This window comes from Saimiri boliviensis, chromosome 6 (genome assembly GCF_048565385.1).
Source record: "Saimiri boliviensis isolate mSaiBol1 chromosome 6, mSaiBol1.pri, whole genome shotgun sequence".
Classification (NCBI taxonomy): Eukaryota; Metazoa; Chordata; class Mammalia; order Primates; family Cebidae; genus Saimiri; species Saimiri boliviensis.
Window position 1 is genome coordinate 70,367,444 of NC_133454.1, and position 20,254 is coordinate 70,387,697.

The 20,254-nt window shown below is 48.3% G+C and overlaps 1 protein-coding gene across 4 annotated transcripts in view; it reads left to right on the plus strand.

Moving 5' to 3' along the window:
- ARRB1 (arrestin beta 1) overlaps nucleotides 1-20,254 on the plus strand; it is a 97,897-nt gene that overhangs the window by 42,961 nt on the left and 34,682 nt on the right. The window contains exon 1 of one of the 4 annotated variants that reach the window (XM_003923474.4): nucleotides 3,905-6,985. The exons of the other annotated variants lie outside the window; for them this stretch is intronic. Within the exon in view, the coding sequence (XP_003923523.1) occupies nucleotides 6,981-6,985 (5 nt within the window). The 5' untranslated portion in view covers nucleotides 3,905-6,980. Of the gene's footprint in view, nucleotides 1-3,904; nucleotides 6,986-20,254 lie in introns of those variants that run through there. 4 annotated transcript variants of the gene reach the window in all.

Consider the following 20,254-nt stretch of genomic DNA (forward strand, 5'->3'; position numbering starts at 1 on the left):
CACCCGCTCTCAGCCAGCCCCTTCTGACAGCCCCTGGTGGCTGGAGGAGTGTGTGTGTATGTTGGGAATGAGAAGAGGGTGTCACAGGCCAGCAGAGGCCAAAGTGGGGCACTGCCGCTGGACAGGAATCTAGGAATCCCCACTTCAGTGAGAAGAGGACCATTTCAGCCACAGTCCACCCCGACTTCCCTCTACTCAGAAATCAGTCACTGTTTGCCCTGGGGCTCATCACCTGCCTTCACTGGACCTCACTTATTTTGTTTGCGTGTGCGTGGCAGGTGGGGGGCCGTGGGAGACGCAGTTAATAACACCATTATGGGATCTGAGAGGGTGAAGTGAGATCGTGATTTTGAACTGATTTTGAAATGTGCTATATGAGGATGTGAATTCCATGTGTAACATGTTCCTTTAACATTCTCTCTTCTGCAATTTGACAATCTGACAAACTTTTCATTGTGCTTCAGGTCCAGCTCTGATGTCACCTGCTCTCTGTAACTTTCTCAGCAGCCCACTGCCTGTCCCAGAAAGAATAGAGCTGCTCCCTCCTTGGAATTACTGTGGCCTCTTTATTTTTTTAATTTTTATTTTTTCTTGAGACAGAGTTTCACTCTTATTGCTCAGGCTGGAGTGCAATGGCACCATCTTGGCTCACTGCAACCTCTGCCTCCTGGGTTCGAGCGATTCTCATGCGTCAGCCTCCCCAGTAGCTGGGATTACAGGCATGTGCCACCATGCCTGGCTAATTTTGTATTTTCAGTAGGACAGGGTCTCACCATGTTGGTCAGGCTGGTCTCCAACTTCTGACCTCAGGTGATCTGCCTGCCTCGGCCTCCCAAAGTGCTGGGATTATAGGCATGAACCACCACGCCCAGCCCTGTGACCTCTTTATAACCCTCTCTTGGGGTGCCTTTGGTGGACTGGGTATTGGTTTGCACATCTGCCTCCACCCTGTGTGGGAAGTACATTTGTAACAGAGCCATCTGCTCCTTAAGGTCACTGTGGTTGTGGTGGGACAGAGGCAATGAGGCAAAGGCTGTGGGGGAGCTGGCCTCCTGGGTCTGGCCTGTGCAAAGTTGCCACATGGCAGTCTAGCCCCTGGAACTGAGCAGATCTCATGAGTGACTCAATCAGATTCACATGAACCTGAGCTAAAAGCAGGTGACCAAATCATTCAGGTCTTTTGCTCTCTGTGACATGAATGCCCATGCCCACTGCCTCCTGCTGATAATCAGACAGCACTAGGGGCCGTGTTGCTCATGAGGTTTCCTGACGAGGGTGAAATCTGAACCAAGGGACGGTGCTGAAGGGAAGGCTGTCTAGATCTTAAGGAAGCACATTCCATAAGCTCATCCACCATGCTCCAAACCCCCCTGGAAGCCCATGTCCCACTGCCTGGTGCTGGTTCGATACACAGAGAGTACCAAATAAACGTTGGAAACAATGTGGCGTGGTGACCAAGGCTCCTCCACTTACTGCAGGTGTTCTTTTCTTTCTTTCTTTCTTTTTAAAATGGAGTCTTGCTCTGTCACCAGGCTGCAGCGCAGTGGCATGATCTCGGCTTACTACAACCTTCGTCTTCCAGGTTCAAGTGATTCCCCTGCCTCAGCCTCCTGAGTAGCTGGGACTACAGGTGCGCACCACCACGCCTGGCTAATTCTTTTGTATTTTAGTGGATAAGGGATTTCAACATGACCAGGATGGTCTCGATCTCCTGACCTCATGGTCTGCCGGCCTCAGCCTCCCAAAGTACTGGGATTACAGGTGTGAGCCACCACACCTGGCCTCCTGCAGGTGTTTTTTTGGTTTTTTTTGTTTGTTTGTTTTCTTTTTGTTTTTTTTTTTTTTTTTTTTTTTTTTTGAGACAGAGTCTCCCTCTGTCACCCAGGCTAGCGGTGCGATCTCAGCTCACTGCAACCTCTGCCTCCTGGGTTCAAGCGATTTTTCTGCCTCAGCCTCAGGAGTAGCTAGGATTACAGACGTGTACCACCACGTCTGGCTAATTTTTGTATTTTCAGTAGAGACAGGGTTTCACTGTGTTGGCCAGACTAGTCTCAAACTCTTGACCTCAGGTGATCTGCCCACCTTGGCTTCCCGAAGTGCTGGGATTACAGGTGTGAGCCACCACACCTGGCTGCAGGTGTTCTTATGTGCGATTCTGTACACTTTCCCCCTCGCTAGACTTTAAGGCAGGGCCAGGGATGGCCTTGTTCCTCTTGGCATTCCCAGTGCCTCTCAGTGCGCTCACCTACCTCTGCTGAGCCCAGGTTACTTGCCAGGCACATATAGACGCCGGCTTTCCATCCTCCTCAACACTGGAGCAGGCTGTGTTGCCCTATTATCCAGGTGAGGACAGGAAAGGTAAGATGCCACGTTCAAACACAGCCATTAAATGCCAGGGGAGAGATCAAGACCCCATCCCCAGTTGTTCTTCCCCACATCCATTTCCATTGGCGTAGTTTTCCCTGAGGTTTGGGATCAGGTGGCCTGAGCTTCTCGGTTGCAGCAGGCAGAGCTGATTGTGGGGAGGTCAGTCCAGATAGGTTGGTGGCTAAGAGGACCAGCACTGTTCCTCCTGTGGGCTTCTTACCACCCCTCCTGAAGCCATAAAAGGGGACTGATTTGAGGAGCAGGTGGAAGGTTTGGGGGTTGCATATTACCGAGTCCCAGTGTGTGTCTGGGGAAAGGTCTGGAGATGCTCTAGAATGCTCCTCCGCTGCTCCTTGCCTCACTGAGGCACAGCGACTCCCTGTTGGCTTTGCTGTGCCCACCTTATCTGCAAGCCTGCGTGTTCCTGGAAGTAATGGAAATGCATTTATTTAAAATGCTCGATAATTCAACCTTGTTCTAGTAACAGGCCTTTGTCTCTGCTCAGCACTCTGGGCTCCCCAGGACTCCTCATCCCCATTATCTCCTCTCAGCTGCCCAGGCTCCCGTGAGGTCACGTGACCCCCACTGAGAGCGAGCCTGTGAGCCAGCTGAAGCCAAGATGGACAAGGACCTGCCCAAGGCCATCAGCAGGTCTACTTGTTGTGGTGGGGGTTAGTATTTTCACTACTCACAGAGCTCCAACTCTGTGCCAGGCTTCATTTCACTCTAGAGGGCTGCAGTGCAGGTGATGAGGCTACAGGCCTGCCTGACCCTAAGCCTGTGCCCTTAACTCCTTTATGATGCACTTTCTCTGTGCCAAGCACAGGCCTTGCCCTGGAGGAGCTGCCACCCTGGGGGACAAACACTCAAATGAATAATGCCCACCAAGGCAGGCGTGTGAAATACGTGCCCTCAGAGAGGCCCAGCAAAGCTCCCTTAGGGAGCAGGGCTTGAGGCCTCTCCTCCAGGGGGGTCCCTGCAATGTGGGGTCAGGCCCGCCAGGCAGGCTGCCTGAGCCCTTGGATGCTGGCTGCACCTGTCTGTGGGCCGCTGGCCTCCCCAGGCCACCTTCTAATAGCACAGGGAGCTGTGTGGGCAGGAAAAGGAGCAGAGGCTTTGGGGCCACCAGGCTGGCATTGCTTCCCCTGAGCTGGGTAACTCCTCTCTTCCCTTCCCTGGCCTCTAGTTTCCAATTTGATACAATGAGGATACTGGCTTTTTCTCCTTGAGTTATCCTTGAGATTAAACATAAATACATAAAGTACTCAGCACATGACAAATTAATAAATGGTATGTCTTAAAATAATCACTGGGCATGATGGCATGTACCTGTAGTTGTAGCTACTCAGGATGCTGAGATGGCAGACCCACTTGCACCCAGGAGTTCAAGACCAGCCAGGGCAACATAGTAAGACCCTTCCTCAAAAAAAAAAAATTTTTTTTTTAATTGTAGCCGTTTCTTTCTTTCTTTCTTTCTTTCTTTCTTTCTTTCTTTCTTTCTTCTTTTTCTTTCTTCCCTTTCTTTCTTTCTCTCTCTCTCTCTTTCTCGCTCGCTCTCTTCATTTCTTTCTTTTTCTTTTCTTTTTTTGAGATGATGGCATCTTACTCTGTCACTAAGGCTGGAGTACAGTGGCATGATCTTGGCTTACTGCAACCTCTGCCTCTCAGATTCAAGCAATTCTCCTGCCGCAGCCTCCCTAGTAGCTGGGATTATGCGTGTGTGCCACCACACCCAGCTAATTTTTGCATTTTTAGTAGAGACAGGGTTTCACCATGTTGGCCTGGTCTTGAACTCCTGACCTCAAGTGATCCACCCACCTTGGCCTCCCAAAGTGCTGGGATTACAGACTATGCCTAGTCAAATTTCTTTTTATTTATTTATTTAATTTTTAAACTTTTAAATTTTAATTTTTATTTGTTTTTTTTGAGACAGAGTCTCACACTGTCGGGCAGGCTGGAGTGCAGTGGTGCGATCTCGGCTCACTGCAATCTCCGCCTCCTGGGTTCAAGCAATTCTCCTGCCTCAGCCTCCTGAGTAGCTGGGACTACAGGCATGTGCCACCACACCCAGCTAATTTTTTTGTATTTTTAGTAGAGACGGGATTTCACCCTGTTGGCCAGGATGGTCTCGATCTCCTGACCTCGTGATCCACCCGCCTTGGCCTCCCAAAGTGCTAGGATTATAGGCGTGAGCCACTGTGCCTGGCGGGGTCAAATTTCTTAATAAGAAAATACACCCAGATTGTTACCAAAATCCAGTCAGACTGCTTTTCGGTTAACAGCCATTCAGCAAACATTTACTTAGTGCTGGCTCTGGGCTCGCTTGGGTCTTGGTTGTGGGGTGTGGTTTCAAATGCTGGTTCAGCAACTCCCTGGCTCTACTCAGTGGCCTGAGCTCCTGGGCCTTGGTTCCTGCCTCTTGCTCGTGGCCCTTGGGGCCTCTGGTGAGACTGAGCTCATAAAGCGTCAGCAAAGTACTTTGTGGATCGATGCTAACTAATAGCAGTTCCCTGGAGCGGCTGTGAGTAGGAAAGACAACTGTGGAGGTTGCTTGGACCAGGCTCAGGGCCAGCACCCAGGGAGGGCCAGTGCTGTCCTCACAGTGGGACTAAGGAAGGGCCTGCTATCCCCTGTTCCTCATGCTTTGTTCCACTTTAGCCAGGAGTGGGTGCTGATGAAGTTTGCTGATGGGGATGGTGCTGTCTGTGGCCGCGGTGGAAGAGGCTTGCCCAGCTAGTGGCAGAGCCAGGTGTGGATACCCATCCGAGTCACACGCTGGGTCACATCCAGCCAGAGCTGGGGCCAGGGCCTGTCCTGAGATCCTCTTGTCAGGGATCACCCCATTGCCCCCTTGCCATCTCTCTAGAGGTTGCTGGCCTCTGCCCAGACACATAGCTGTCATAAATATGACATGGTGGCTTCAGTTCAATGGAGGGCATAAATGGGGAGTTGGAGTGGGACTGGTCAGTGGAGGGTGTGAGCAAGACTCCCTGTCAGTTCTGCCCCAGAGGGAAGCCCTTCTCCATGTGTTTGACTAAGCTGAAGTCTGTCCTGGGAACTTCTATTTTTTAATTTCTTTATGGTTTTTTATTTTTTTTATTTTTGTCCTGGGAACTTCCGTGGAGAGGGAGCAGTTGGACATCATGCCCTCAGGGAGCTCCTTGTGTGATGGAGGAGGCATGACCCTGTCCTCCAGGACACTCCTGTCTGATGGGGGAAACGTGGCTCCCGTTTCCTGGGACCCCCTATGTAACAGAGGGGACACAGCCCTCTTGTCCTCTAGGAGCTGTGTGTCTGAGGAAGGAGGCATGGCCTCCGTCCTGCAGGAGCCTTCAATCCGATGGGGGAGACGCAGTCACTTCCATCAGAAAGATTCCCTATTTGAGAGAGGAGACCTGACCTCTGTCCTCAAGAAGGACCTCTGTCTGATGGAGGCTCATCTTGTCCTCTCACTCAAGAAACCCCATTTAGGCTGGGCGCGGTGGCTCACACCTGTAATCCTAGCACTTTGGGAGGCCGAGGTGGGTGGATCACCTGAGGTCAGGAGTTCAAGACCAGCCTGACCATCATAATGAAACCCCATCTTTAAAAAAAAAGAAACCCCATGTTTGGGCTAGGCACCGTGGCTCACGCCTGTAATCCCAGCACTTTGGGAGGCCAAGGTGAGCGATCACCTGAAGTCAGGAGTTCGAGACCAGCCTGGCCAACATGGTGAAACCCCATCTACTAAAAATACAAAAGTTAGCCAGGCATGGTAGCATGTGCCTATAGTCCCAGCTACTCAGAAAGCTGAGGCAGGAGAATTGCTTAAACCTGGGAGGTTGAGGTTGCAGTGAGCTGAGACTGTACCAATGCACTCCAGCCTGGGTAACAGAGTGAGACTCCATCTCAAAAAAAAAAAAAAAAAAAAAAAAAGAAACCTCACTTATGGCCTTCACCTTTGAGCACTCCTTCCCCTACCTGATTCATGGGGAGCCCAGGTCCCACAGGTAATAGCTAGGGAGTGAGCGGGGCAGTTATGAACTTGGCTGCTGTGGGGCAGGGAGGAAGGGAAGACGGGAGACTGTAAGAAGCCCCCTGCAGCAAGTGAGGATGACATAGAAGGCTTCCTGGTGAAGGTGTCTGGGTGAGATCTGATGGACAAGAGGTGCCTGGCTGTGACAAGTACGCACTGGGGACAAGGGGCAGGAGCTTTCCCAGGCTGGAAGGGAAACTTGAGAGATCACTCTGGTGAGCCCCTGTCTCCATGCAGGCTGGACTGCTGGAATGGAAAGGGGTCTAAGGAGACCCTTGCCATCCTTGGGGAGACCCTCGCCCCCTGCCCGTCTGTGTACAGGCAGAGTGCTGCCAGCCCAGGGACATCCGCCCTCCATGGCCTGAAAAGCCCGGAGGAGGAGAGGAAACAGGACGCGTATCAGGAACGCCTTTTCCTTTTCTTTGTAACTAACCCCTCACTCGGGGCTGCGGAGAGCTGAGCCTGCCGGGCTGGCCCTGGCTTGGCTGCTGCTGCCTGCGGCCTCCAGCTCAGACCCCAACCTCACAGTCCACGTCCTGGGCGCTGCTCCTAGGCTGGCCTCTTCACTCCACTGAATCTTTGGGCTGTCATCTGTAAAATGGGGTAAGACTTCCTATCGGCCCCACCAGGAAGTTTGCTTTTCCCCTTTCTGGGATTTACATGATTTCTTCCTCTCTCCAAGAGATGTGCATTGAGTGCTTCCTATGCACCAGCCTCTGGCATAAGCGGGGATGGAGAACACGGGGGAACAGTGCGGGAGGAAGACTCTTTGGGACTTGTCTGAGGCATTGGGGAACATTGAGTAGAGATGTCTGAAGGCTGATGGGTGTGGATCAGAGAGGGTCTAGCTGGTGACGGAGGTTTGTACTTACTAGCCTCTGGTGGCAGCCGATGTGGTCAGGTGGGTGGAGTTGCCCAGGGAACTCCTTGTCATGGGCTCTGGGAAGGGGCCAAGCTCAAACTCAGCTCTGGAGTCTCCCGAGAGCTGGGCACAGAGCAGGGATGGGAGCCATGTGTCCAGGGCCTCCAGCAGGACTGAAATGGGATCAATGGGTATGGTGCTTTTGTGGGGTGTTGAGACCTTTGCCTTTGCAGTGTAATGTTGGGATGTGTGGGGAAGGGTGGACCGCAGAGGATGAGGAGGGAGTAAAGGGGAAGGTGCTCAGACATCAAGGAATTCGGTCAATAAGGTTGTCATTCTCTTGCTTATTTTTCTCATTATTCAAATTATTCCCCTACTGACTGAAGGGCTACTGTGGGGTGCACATGTAGTCAGTTACATGCTGTGTAAATGCTGTATGCGTGGGGGGCTGTAGACAAGATGTGTGTGGGGAGTGTGATGTGTGTGTGTATGTGTTTAGTGTTTGCATCTTTCTGTGCATGGTGCGTAGAGTGCGTGCACACCACCACATTAGGGTCCTTGTTCCATACAGCAGGCTGGTGCTGAGTTGTCTGCCTGGGCTAGAAACTGGGAAGGATTCATCAAGTTTGTGAATTTCTTTTCTCTACTTAGGGTTACAGCCAACAGTGTGCTGGTAACAACTGGTGTTCCAGAAAAAAAGGAGGGTGGGGATTTCAGCATCTGCCAACTTCTGTGGTATAAATTCTCTGACTTCACATTTCACTCTACCAGCGTGAGGTCATTGAACAGGGAGTTGGGAAGAGATAACAGTAGACACCATTGTATAGTGTGTCCATCATACAGGTGTGGTAGGCATAAATATTCTTGAGGGCATGATAGTGACATTAGTAAAATAATTAGTAAGTAACCAGCTTTGAAAATGCATTCCTGGGCCAGGTGTGGTTTCTCATGCCTGTCATTCCAGCATTTTGGGAGGCCAAAGTGGGAGGATCACTTGAGGTCAGGAGTTCAAGATCAGCCTGGCCAGCATGGTGAAACTCCATCTCTACTAAAAAAAAATGCAAAAAATTAGCTGGGTGTGGAGGTGCACACTTGTAATTCCAGCTACTTGGGAGGCTGAGGTGTGAGAATTGCTTGAACCCAGGAGGTGAAGATTGCAGTGAGCCAAGATCACATCCTTGCATTCCACATTCCAGACTGGGCAACAGAGCAAGACTCTGTCTCAAAAAAAAAAAAAAAAGAAAAAGAAAAAGAAAAGAAAAGAAAAGAAAATGCATTCCTTTTGTTTTTAATGTAATTTATTGGCCGGTCGTGGTGACTCATGCCTGTAATCCAAGCACTTTGGAGGCTAAGGCGGGCGAATCACCTGAGGTCGGGAGTTCAAGACCAGCCTGACCAACATGGTGAAACCCCGTCTTTAACAAAAAAGAAAAAAAAAAAGAATTTATTTAATTGTAAGTTCACATTAAGCTCTCTCTTTTTCTTTGTTTTAAATTCCCCCCCACCTCTTTTTTTTTTTTTTTTTTTTTTTTAAGATGAGATTTCACCATGTTGGTCAGGCTGGTCTTGAACTCTCGACCTCAGGTGATCCACCTGCCTTGGCCTCCAAAGTGCTTGGATTACAGGCATGAGCCACCATGCCTGGCCTTTTTTCCCCCTCTTTTTAAAGACAGGTCTCACTATGTTGCCCCAGGCTGGTCTCAAACTCCTGGGCTCATGTGATCTTCCCGCCTCAGCCTCCCAAAGTGCTGGGATTGCAGGCATGAGCCACTGCTCCAGGAAGGATTTCTGAGCATCAGAACCATAACATTTTGGGCTGGGGATCCTTTGCGGGGGGATGGGAAGACCGGCCTGTGCATCTGCCTAGTAGATGCTAGTAGCACCTCTTTCCCAAATAGTGACACTCCACAACATTCCAGACCTTGCCAGGTATCCCCTGGAGTGCAAATTCACCCTGGGCTGAGAACCAGTGGTACTGGCTGTGTTTAACAACTAGCTCACAAAATTCCTAAAAATGTGACACTTGGCTCTTATGAGCCCGTACAAGCCCGCTCAACACACCACAGGCACCACATCCAGATAAATATAAGGCCGTTTTTTCCCAAAAAATTATTTCTCAGGAAAGAACTGCCACCTTAGGCCTTAGATTTCAGTCTGTACAGAGTCCTTGACCATGGAAAACCCTCTTGGCTTCCTGACTGGTCCACAGAGCAGTGGACACAGAGTCAGAGATGCGCTACCTTGGTGGATGTGCTGTGACATTTTATGAAATGTGAGAATAGGAAGAAATTAATGTTTTTGAATTAATATCTTATTTTAACATAGTTATTTAAAAGTCTGCATGTTGAAATTGGCAAAACAAACCAACCGAACAAAAAACCCCTTTAAATAAAATCTTTCTGCTGGGAAAATAATGGCCTGTCTTGTGTCTGGAGCGCCCTATAGCTAATGGGTTCCCGCCAAGGCTGCGCATCCATGATGCTCATTCAGGTAGCAAGGCTGCTGCTTCTTGGGCCAGGTCCTGTTTTTTCCCAGCCTCAAGCTCAGGGCTTGGCTCTTGTTTGTTCATTCGAAATCTTTATTTTGTTTGTTTATTTAATTAATTAATTAATTATTTTTTGTCATTCAAAATCTGTGTACCAAGGAATATAAGTGACTGAGGGCGCAGTTTCTGCTCTCTGGGATTCGCCATCATTTTGGTTCCATGGCGTCCCGCTCAGGAGCAGCTGTGTGCAGGCTCCATTCGGAGGCGCAGGGGACAGCGGGAGAGGGAGGGAAAGACGAACGTGTGTGCTGGGTGCCTGGTGTATGCCTGGACCAGAGCTGGGCACATCACGCATGCCCCTGCTCCCACCCTCTCACTGTGCTTCTGAGGGAGGGCTTGCTCCGTCTGGAGGGTCTGCCTTCTGCTGCACTGTAGGTGCTCTGGGGATAGGACACTGCGGCCTGTACCTCCTGCCAGGTGAGATAGGGAAAAACAGCTCCAAGCCCAGAGATGTGAAAAATAGAAGAAAAGAAAGGAGGGAAATAAGAAAGATGAATGGAAGGAAGCAAAGGAGGGAGCAAGGGCAGAGGAGCCAAGGCAAGAGCACTTTGAGCCAAGGCAAGAGCACTTTAAGCCAAGGCAGTCAGGGAGGGCTTCTTGGGTGAGGTGATGCCGGTGAAGGATGCAAAGGGACTGCAGTTGGTAGAACTGATGCAAAGGGTAGTACAGGAAGAGGGAAGAGCAGGGTACGCCCCTGGAAATTTCTGGAATATGGATGTCCAAACTGGAAAAAAAGCCAGTTGCAGTGGCTCATGCCTGTAATCCCAGCGCTTTGGGAGGCTGAGGCGGGCACATCACTTGAGGTCAGGAGTTTGAGACCAGCCTGGCCAACATGGTGAAACTCTGTCTCTACTAAAAATATAAGAATTAACTGGGTGTGGTGATGGCACCAGCTACTCGGGAGGCTGAGGCAGGACAATCACTTGAACCTGGAAGATGTAGATCGCGCCTCTGCACTTCCGCCTGAGCGACAGAGTGAGACTCCATCTCCAAATAATAGTAATAGCAATAAACTGGGAAAATAACATCATCAACTGTGTTTTCTATCCAAGACTGGAGGGAGACAGACAGCCTAAACATTTCCCTGTCCCAGCGGGGGTAACATGACCATCTCCTCCCACCCCCAAGGCCTTCTCACCTGAGGGACATTTGGGGGAGAACTCTCCCTGAGCATGGGGGTGGGGATGGGACATGGGCCAGGATAATGACCATGATAATTTCATAGTATCATATCATCAACAGTGTCAGCTTCCCTGTGTTGAGTCCCTCCTGGGGACCAAGTTTTTACACATATCCCTAGCCTCTGGGTGGATATTTTTCCCCATTCTCCAGGCAAAGGAAGCTGAGCCTCAGAGAGGATAGGAAACGGGCCTGAGTTCATGCTGGACTCAGGCAGGGACCGTCTGCTTCAGCCTCTGGCCTCTTTTGGCTGCCAGCAGCCTTCCCTTCCTGAATCTCAGCCCCAGGAAGGCTGGGGAGCGCTCAGGCGCCGCCTGTGGGCTCTTTGGTATCTAGCTGCCACCCAACCTGGCAAAATGTTTATAAGCCTTTGATTTTCAGATCTCCAGTTTCATGGGTTAACAGAAAATAAGCCAAGCTCTTTTGAAAAACTGTTGCCTCTGTCCATGGCCCCCTCTTTCTTCACTCTGCACCACCTGAGAATTTTCACAAATAGGCCTCATGTCCAAAACAGTGAATCCACAAATGCGGCTGGAGGCTTGGGGAATTGCTGTCTGCCTAGAAGTCTATGGGAAGTCTGCAGCCCAGGAGACTGATTTGGCCAGAACCCCTTATCCCCAGCCACCACCCTGCCCCTTCTGGCCTGCCAGGCCCTGCTCTGTGCCCTGGGAACCATGTGAAGGCCCAGGGGAGCCATGGAAGAGTTTCAGCAGCGATATGATGGGAGATGGGAAGCTCAGAAGCTGGCAGTCTCCATCGCAGTCTGACTCTGGGCACACCAGCAAGTCTCTCTGAACCTGAGCTTCCTGGCCTGGTGTGAGATTCTTTTCTCCCTCGGGCTTTGATTTCTCCATCTGGGAAATGAAGCAGGTGGGACTGTGCTCCCTGAGGCTCCAGAAATCTCTGAAATGGGGTGACATTTCTTGCCTTCCTGCCTCCTTCCCCCTCCTGGGCTGTCCTGAGAAGCAGGTGCACTGATGGCAGGTAAACAGGCGAGCCACGCTCTGACACAGGGAGGGCTGGGAAATTCTGGCAGAGCAGATGAGCTGGTACACAAATAACTCTGCTACCAGGGCGAATGTGATAAGAGCCTAGGAACCTCTCTGCAGCCGCTGCCACTTGCTCCGCGCGTCTCGCTGCTCCCTGCTGGCTGTTCTCACACCCAGGAAAGTGGGTCAGAAGGTAGGGCGTCTGCGTCTGAGCCAATGCCCCCTTGCATCTCCCCACCCCACCTAGCTGAGCCCTGGCTGCTATTGGGCAGGGAGGGTGGAGGTTATGGGATTGACGGCATCTCTGGGTCCAAATTATGGCCCTGGCCATTCTCTCTCCCTTCAAATGCCCATGGCTCCCCATTGCCTTCTGGATAGGGTCCAAGTTCCTTAGCCCAGCACTGAAGGTCCCTCACAGCCCTACCCTCCTAGCCCAGGGCTTGCACACACAGGTGCTCCGTGATTCTCTGTGGAGCGAATGGACCATTCTCCAACCCAGCCTCTTCCCTTGGGGCCCCTCCCAAGCACTTGGGGCAGACTCCAGCCACACCAGAAGCTCACTGTCTCCTGAGCACCCAGTGGACTCTCCCAGCCTCTGCCTAGAGTGCAATCATCCTTTCTGTACCTCATGTGTCCTTCTTTTCTTTTCTTTTTTTTTTTTTTCCCCTGAGACAGAGTCTTGCTCTGTCGCCAGGCTGGAACGCAGTGGCACAGTCTCGGCTCACTGCAAACTCCGCCTCCCGGGTTCAAGTGATCCTTCCACCTCAGTCTCCCGAGTAGCTGGGACTACAAATGCGTACCACCACTTCCAGCTAATTTTTGTATTTTTAGTAGAGACAGGGTTTCACCACGTTGGCCAGGATGGTCTTGATCTCTTGACCTTCTGCCTGCCTCGGCCTCCCAAGGTGTTGAGATTGCAGGCATGAGCCACCACGTCTGGCCTTCGTGTTTTCTTCAAGATCTTCCTCATTGCTACCTCTTCCCTTGAAGACTTTTTTTTTTTTTGAGACAGAGTCTCGCTCTGTTGCCAGGCTGGAGTTCAGTGGTGTGATCTTGATTCACTGCAACTTCTGCCTCCCAGGTTCAAGCGATTCTCCTGCCTCAGCCTCCTAAGTAGCCAGGACTACAGGTGCCCAGCACCACACCCAGAAAATTTTTGTATTTTTAGTAGAGACGGGATTTCACCATGTTGGCCAGAATGGTCCTGATCTCTTGACCTTGTGACCTGCCCTCCTCGGCCTCCCAAAGTGCTGGGAATACAGGCGTGAGCCACCGTGCCAACCCTGAAGGCTTTCTTGACTCCCCAGACGGAACCACATAATCCCACCTCTCAGGCAGTATTGTGAGTGATTAAGAGTGTGGTCTTGGCCAGGTGTGGTGGCTCACGCCTGTAATCCCAGCACTTTGAGAGGCTGAGGTGGGCAGATCACGAGGTCAAGAGACCCATACCATCCTGGCCAACATGGTGAAACCCATCTCTACTAAAAAATACAAAAATTAGCCAGGTGTGGTGCTGTGCGCCTATAGTCCCAGCTACTCGGGAGGCTGAGGCAGAAGAATCACTTGAACCTGGGAGGTCGATGTTGCAGTGATCCAAGATCACGCCACTACATTTCAGCCTGGTGACAGAACAAGACTCCATCTCAAAAAAAAAAAAAAAAAAAGAAAAAAGAAAAAGAAAAGAAAAAAGAAAGAAAGAAGTGTGGTCTCTGGAGCTGAAGTACCTGGCCTCTGATAACTAGCTCTGTTGCTTACTCACTGTGTGACCCTAGGCAAATTACTTAACTTCTCTGTGCCTGAGTTTTCTCCTCTGTAAAATGGGATGATGGTAATACTTATTATAGAATTGTTGGAGGAATAAATCAGTTAATATTTGGAACTCACTTGGAGCAGTAACTGGACCTGATTTCTCTCCTGGATTTCCTTCCTTCCTTCCTTCCTTCCTTCCTTCCTTCCTTCCCTTTCTTTTCTTTCTTTTCAGAGTCTTGCTCTGTCTCCCAGGCTGGAGTGCAGTGGCACAATCTTTGCTCTCTGCAACCTCCGCCTCCCGGGTTCAAGTGATTCTTCTGCCTCAGCCTCCCAAGTAGCTGGGATTACAGGCATGCACCACCATGCCCAGCTAATTTTTTTTTTTATTTTTAGTGGAGACAGGATTTGACCATGTTAGTCAAGCTGGTCTTGAACTCCTGACCTTGTGATTCATCCACCTTGGCCTCCCAAAGTTCTGGGGTTACAGGAGTGAGCCACTGTACCCGGCCTCTCCTGGATAAATTTTCTACTGTTGACTGAAGGCTGAGTAGATACCTGAAGGTCTTCTGACAGTCCCTGAATTTATGGAATTTTTTTCTAATATTAATTTGCTAATACTCACAAAGAAAGGAATTGTTACCAGTGCTTGCACAGTTCACTGGGACTGAATCCACATTTATGGATGGCCTTTCCAGTATAAGTTTTCTCAGTGACATATGTCTTGTCTAAATGATTTTTCATAGGTGACCCATTCATGAGGTTTCTTTGCTGCGTGTTTTCTAATACTGGCTTTTTGATTCTGGACAAGTTAGGTAGGGTCTCTGAGTCTGGTTTCTCCTTTGAAAAATCAGAATATTTAGAAGAAATATAACATGTGTGAAGTGCTTAGCACAGCGCCTGGCTCATAGGGAGAGCTCAGTGTACAGTGGCCATTTTTCTTAGTAGATTTCTCTAACTAGGCTATGCTGTGGTCTTTTGTCAGCAGGGACCACGCATTGTTTATGTTAGTGCCCCCAGAGCATTGCCCTGGCAGTGGCTGTGTGCTTGCTCAGTGGTGAGTGAATGGTGAATGGGATAGCCGTTGGTCAGAGCTGATCACAGGCCTGTTTGGGGTGTGTCAGCTGTATTCTTGGCTCAGCCTGACAGTGGCTGTGGACTCTGTCCCTATGAAGCATTTTCTTTCTTGTTATTTTTTTAGAGACAAGGTTTTGCTCTGTCACGCAGGGTGGAGGGCAGTGGCCTGATCATAGCTCATTATAACCTTAAACTCCTGGGCTCAAGCAGAGCCTCCCGATACCTGAGACAACAGGCATGTGGCACCATGCCTGGCTAATTTCTAATTTTTTTGTAGAGATGGGGCTTCACTATGTTGCCTAGCCTGGGCTTGAACTCGTGGACTCAAGCATTCCTCCTGCTCAGCCTCCCAAAGAGTTGGAATTACAGGAATGAGCCACCATGCCTGGCCCCTATAATGCATTTTCTAAGCCCAGTGCCCATGGCTCCTGAGAGCCAAACGAAAGTGTAGATAGAAGAAGAAATTCCCTGGAGTCTACCCACCCAGAGACAAGAATCATAACCACCATCCGTTTATTTTTATTTATTTTATTTTATATTTATATTTTGTGAGATGGAGTCTTGTTTTGTCACCCAGGCTGGAGTGCAAGGTGTGATCTCGGCTCACTACAACCTCTGCCTCCTGGGTTCAAGCACTTCTTTTGCCTCAGCCTCCCAAGTAGCTGGAACTACAGGCATGCACCACCACACCCGGCTAGTTTTTGTATTTTTAGTAGAGATGGGGTTTCACCATGTTGGCCAGGCTGGCCTCAAACTCCCAACCTTCAGTGATCTGGGATTATAGGCATGAGCCACTGCATCCTTCCTACCACCATCTTTTTAAACTTCATCCATCCTCATACTTGAATAATTCTCTGGGGGCATTCATTTAACCATATTCATCTTATATGTATTTATTGAGCACTTACTATATCCTATGTGTCATGCTATGCCCCAGAAATACAGTGAATGTAACACAAATAATATCTCTACTTTCTTGTTGCTATAAAAGTGAAGCAGAGGGTGTTACTAGATCATTACAAAGTGTGGGAAGTGCTGTGAATGGGGACACACTGGATGCGGAGCTGAGGGGCCCCTGACCCAGACTTAGGGGGTAGTCGGGGAAGGCTTCCTGGAGAAAGGATGATTGGGTATACAATACATCAGGCCTGGGAAGGGATCTCAGGAATCACAGAAACGTGGACCCCAGATTGTAAAATCACAGAACCAGAGACTGTTACATCAAAGTATTCGAGTTTAGGGTCCAGGTTTTCCCTACTTTACATACTTTTTTTTTTTTTTCCTAGATTCTCCTTTCTCCAAGACTTGAGACATATCTTGTTAGGGAAACCCAAGCATCTTTATAAAGTATATTATGCTTATTGTATAACAGAAAAATTATAAAGAAGTGCATGGGTGGGTGGAGTCTTCTTTAACTCCTGTGAGAATTGAGGCACATTTTCCTTTTCTTCATTCTCTCTGTCTTTTTAAAGTTTTTTTAAGTTGAGATGTAATATACTATAACATTCACACTTTTAGGGTGAAATTCAGTGGTTTTTGTATATATTCACAGGTTTGTATAACCATCACCACTATCCGATTCCTGAACATTTTCATCACCTCCCAAAGAAACTGTACCAGTTAGCAGTCACTCCCCGTATTGCGCTCCATCAGCCCCTGGCAACCACTAATTTACTTTCTGTCTATCAATTTGCCTACTCTGAACATTTAATCTAAGTGGAATCATACAATATGCAGCCTCCTGTGTCTGGCTTAACTTACTTAACATAATGTTTTCAAGATTCATTATTTCATACCATGAATCAGTACTTCATCCCATTTTATGGCTACATAATATTCCATTGTGTTAATAGACTGATTTGTAAAAAGATACATGTATTCATTGATAATATTTGGGGTTTTCTTCCCACTCTTTTTGGCCATTTTGAATAATGCTGCTACAAACATTTATACACAAGTTTTTGTGTGGACATGTTTTCAGTCCCCTTAGGTGTACACCCAGGAGGAGACTTACTGGGTCATACATTAGCTTTAGGTTTAACTTTTAGAGGAACTGCCAAGCTGTTTTCCAAAGTGGTGGTACCACTCTCCATTCCCACCAGCAGTGTATGAAGGCTCCAGCTTCTCCACATTCCTGTTCACACTTATTATCCTTCCTTTTGAGTATAGCCATCTTAGCGGGTGTGAAGTGTATCACTGCAGTTTTGACTTGCATTTCCCTGGTGACTGATGATGTTGACCATCTTTTCATGTGCTTATTGGCCACTTGAATATCTTCTCTGGAGAAATGCCTACTCAAACAAATCCATCGCCCATTTAAAAATGAGTGGTTCGCCTGTTTGTTGTTAAGTTGTAATAGTTCTTTATATATCCTGGATATTAGGACCTGATCAGATAAATGATTTGAAAACATTTGCTCTATTCTGTGGGTTGTCTATTCTCTTTCTTGACAGTGACTTCTGAATCACAGAAGTTTAAACATTTTGTCTATTTTTTCTTCAGTTGCTTGTGCTTTTGGTGTCATATATCTAAGAAACCATTGCCTAACCCAAGATCATAAAGGCTTACACTTCTGTTTTCTGCTAAGAGTTTTATAGTTGCAACTATATGTTGCAACTATAAAATGTAAACTCTAGTTGACATTTAGGTCTTTGGTCTATTTGAGTTAAGTGGGTTTTTTTTTGTTTTTTATTTATTGTTTTGTTTTGTTTTGAGACAAAGTCTTGCTCCATTGCTCAGACTGGCGTGCAATGGCGCGGTATCGGCTCACTGCAAACTCTGCCTCCCGGGTTCAAGTGATTCTCCTGCCTCAGCCTCCCAAGTAGCTTGGATTACATGCTCCCACCACCACACCTGGCTAATTTTTGTATTTTTAGTAGAGACAGGGTTTCACCATGTTGGCCAGGCTGGTCTCAAACTCCTGACCTCAGGTGATCTGCCCACCTCAGCCTCCCAAAGTACTGGGATCACGAGATGGTGCCACTGCACTCCAGCCTGGGTGACAGAGTCTTTGTCTAAAAAAATAAAAATAAAAATAAAAAATTCCATTGTTTAGCTGTATCATATAGAATTATAAACTCTTAGTTTGGTGTAATCAATCTTGGATTGTGCTTCATTTGGATCCCTTGTCATATAGCCCTCTCCCTGACAGGCACAAAGGGACACCGGGAGGACAGATGGCTCACAGAAGCAGTGGAATATTAGTGTCAAAGTTGGTCCATAGATACTGTGTGCTGCAGGTGGGGAATTGGGCTCACTGGTGAAGCCGACATTCTGGTTCGTGGAGAGTTGATCTACCTGTGTTCCTGGTGGCATCACCTTGATGGAATGGGATCATAAGCCAGCATCCAGCAGGCTGCACAGACACTGATAGGGCATGTTTGACTTAGGCATGGTTTTCTAGAAGAGTGGATCTGAAACATTTAAAAATTTGCAGCATGAAATTCATTTTACATTATAATTTAGTACACACACCTTCACCAGAAACAAAATTTTGCTAAATTATACTCACCTTTTTATTTTTATTTTTTTGAGACAGGGTCTTACTCTATCGCTCACGCTAGATGATCTTAGCTTACTGCAACCTCCACCTCCTGGGTTCAAGTGATTCTCATGCCTCAGCCTCCTGAGTAGCTGGAATTACAGGCGTGTGCCACCACACCTAGCTATTTTTTTTTTTTTTTTGTATTTTTAGTAGAGGCAGGGTTTCACTATGTTCACCAGGCTACATAGTGTTCTGGCCTCAAGTGATCTACCTGCCTTGGCCTCCCAAAGTGTTGGTATTACAGGAGTGAGCCACCACCCCCAGCCAATACTCACCTTTTGTATCAGGCAGGAGAAGTCAGCCTGCAGCAGTAAGAACCCCCAAATTTTAGTGGCTCAAGAGCTTTCATTCTTCCTTATGCTACACATCTGTCATGCAGCAGGGCAGTCCTGGAATTTAGGTTGATGGAGGCTTTATCATCCAGATCATTGCTGGTTTCAGTGGCAGAGGAAAGAGAGCATGGTAGGCAAGAGAATGCTCTCCCCAAAGATGTCTACGTCATAATCCTTGGAACCTGTGAAGATGACATATCATATGGCAGATGGTAATGATGGTTTTAGATGGAATTAAGGTTGCTAATTAACCCACCTTAAAATAAGGAGATAGTTTTGGATTATCCAGACAGGTTCAACATAATCCCAGGGGTCCTTATAAATGGAAGAGAGAGGCAGAAGAGGAGGTCAGAGTGAGGCAATGTGATAAGAACTCAACCTGCTCTTGCTGGCTTTGATGATAGAGGCTGGGGCCATGAACCAAGGGATGTGGGCAGCCCCTAGAAGCTGGGAAGGGGAGGGAAACAGATTCATCCCTTGAGCCTCCAGAAATTAATGCAGCCCTGACAGTGGTACCTTGATGTTAGTTCAGTGAGGCTCGTTTAGTGTTTCTGAACTACCAGACTATAAGATAATATGTTGTGTGTGTGTGTTTGCGTGTGTGTTTTGAGACAGGATTTTACTCTGTTGCCGAGGCTGAAGTGGAGTGGTACAATCTCAGCTCACTACAACCTCCGCCTCCCAGGTTCAAGCAATCCTCCCACCTCAGCCTCTGAGTAGCTGGGACTATAGGCACACACCACAATGCCTGGCTAATTTTCGTATTTTTGTAGAGACAGGTTGGTGGTTTGTCATGTTGCCCAGGCTGGTCTTGAACTCCTGAGCTCAAGCGATCCTCCCACCTCGACTTCCCAAAGTGCTGGGATTACAGGTGTGAGCCACCACACCCAGACTGTTTGTGTTGGTTGAGGTCACTAAGTGTGTGGTAACTTGTTGCAGCAGCCATAGAAAACAAATACAGAGGACATGAGGAATCCAGCACCAGCACTTAAATCTGCCTGGCACTGACATCTGGCACTCCTACTCATATTTCGTTGGCCAGAGCAAGCCACATAGTCGTGCCTAACTTCATAGGACCAGAAAACTCTGATACTCCCATATGCCCAGCCTTAGAGGGAAACTGAATTGTGGTGAATATAGTAATGCCTATTATACCTTGCTACCTGCAGTGCATGCTTATATTTTCTATTCTATTCCATTCCATTCCATTTAAAAAAAAAAAATCTTTTAAGTTGGTTATTTATTTATTTATTATTTATTTATTTATTTATTTATTTATTTATTTTTGAGATGGAGTCTTGCTCTGTCACCCAGGCTGGAGTGCAGTGGCACGATCTCAGCTCACTGTAACCTCTGCCTCCCTGGTTCAAGGGATTCTTCTGTCTCAGCCTCCCGAGTAGCTGGGATTATAGGTGCGTATCACCACGCCAGGCTAATTTTTGTATTTTCAGTAGAGACGGAGTTTCATAATGTAGGCTGGACTGGTCTTGAACTCCTGACCTCAAGTGATCTGCCCACCTCGGCCTCCCAGAGTGCTGGGATTACAGCCGTAAGCCACCCCACCCAGCCATAAGTTGGTTTTATTGTCAACTGGTATG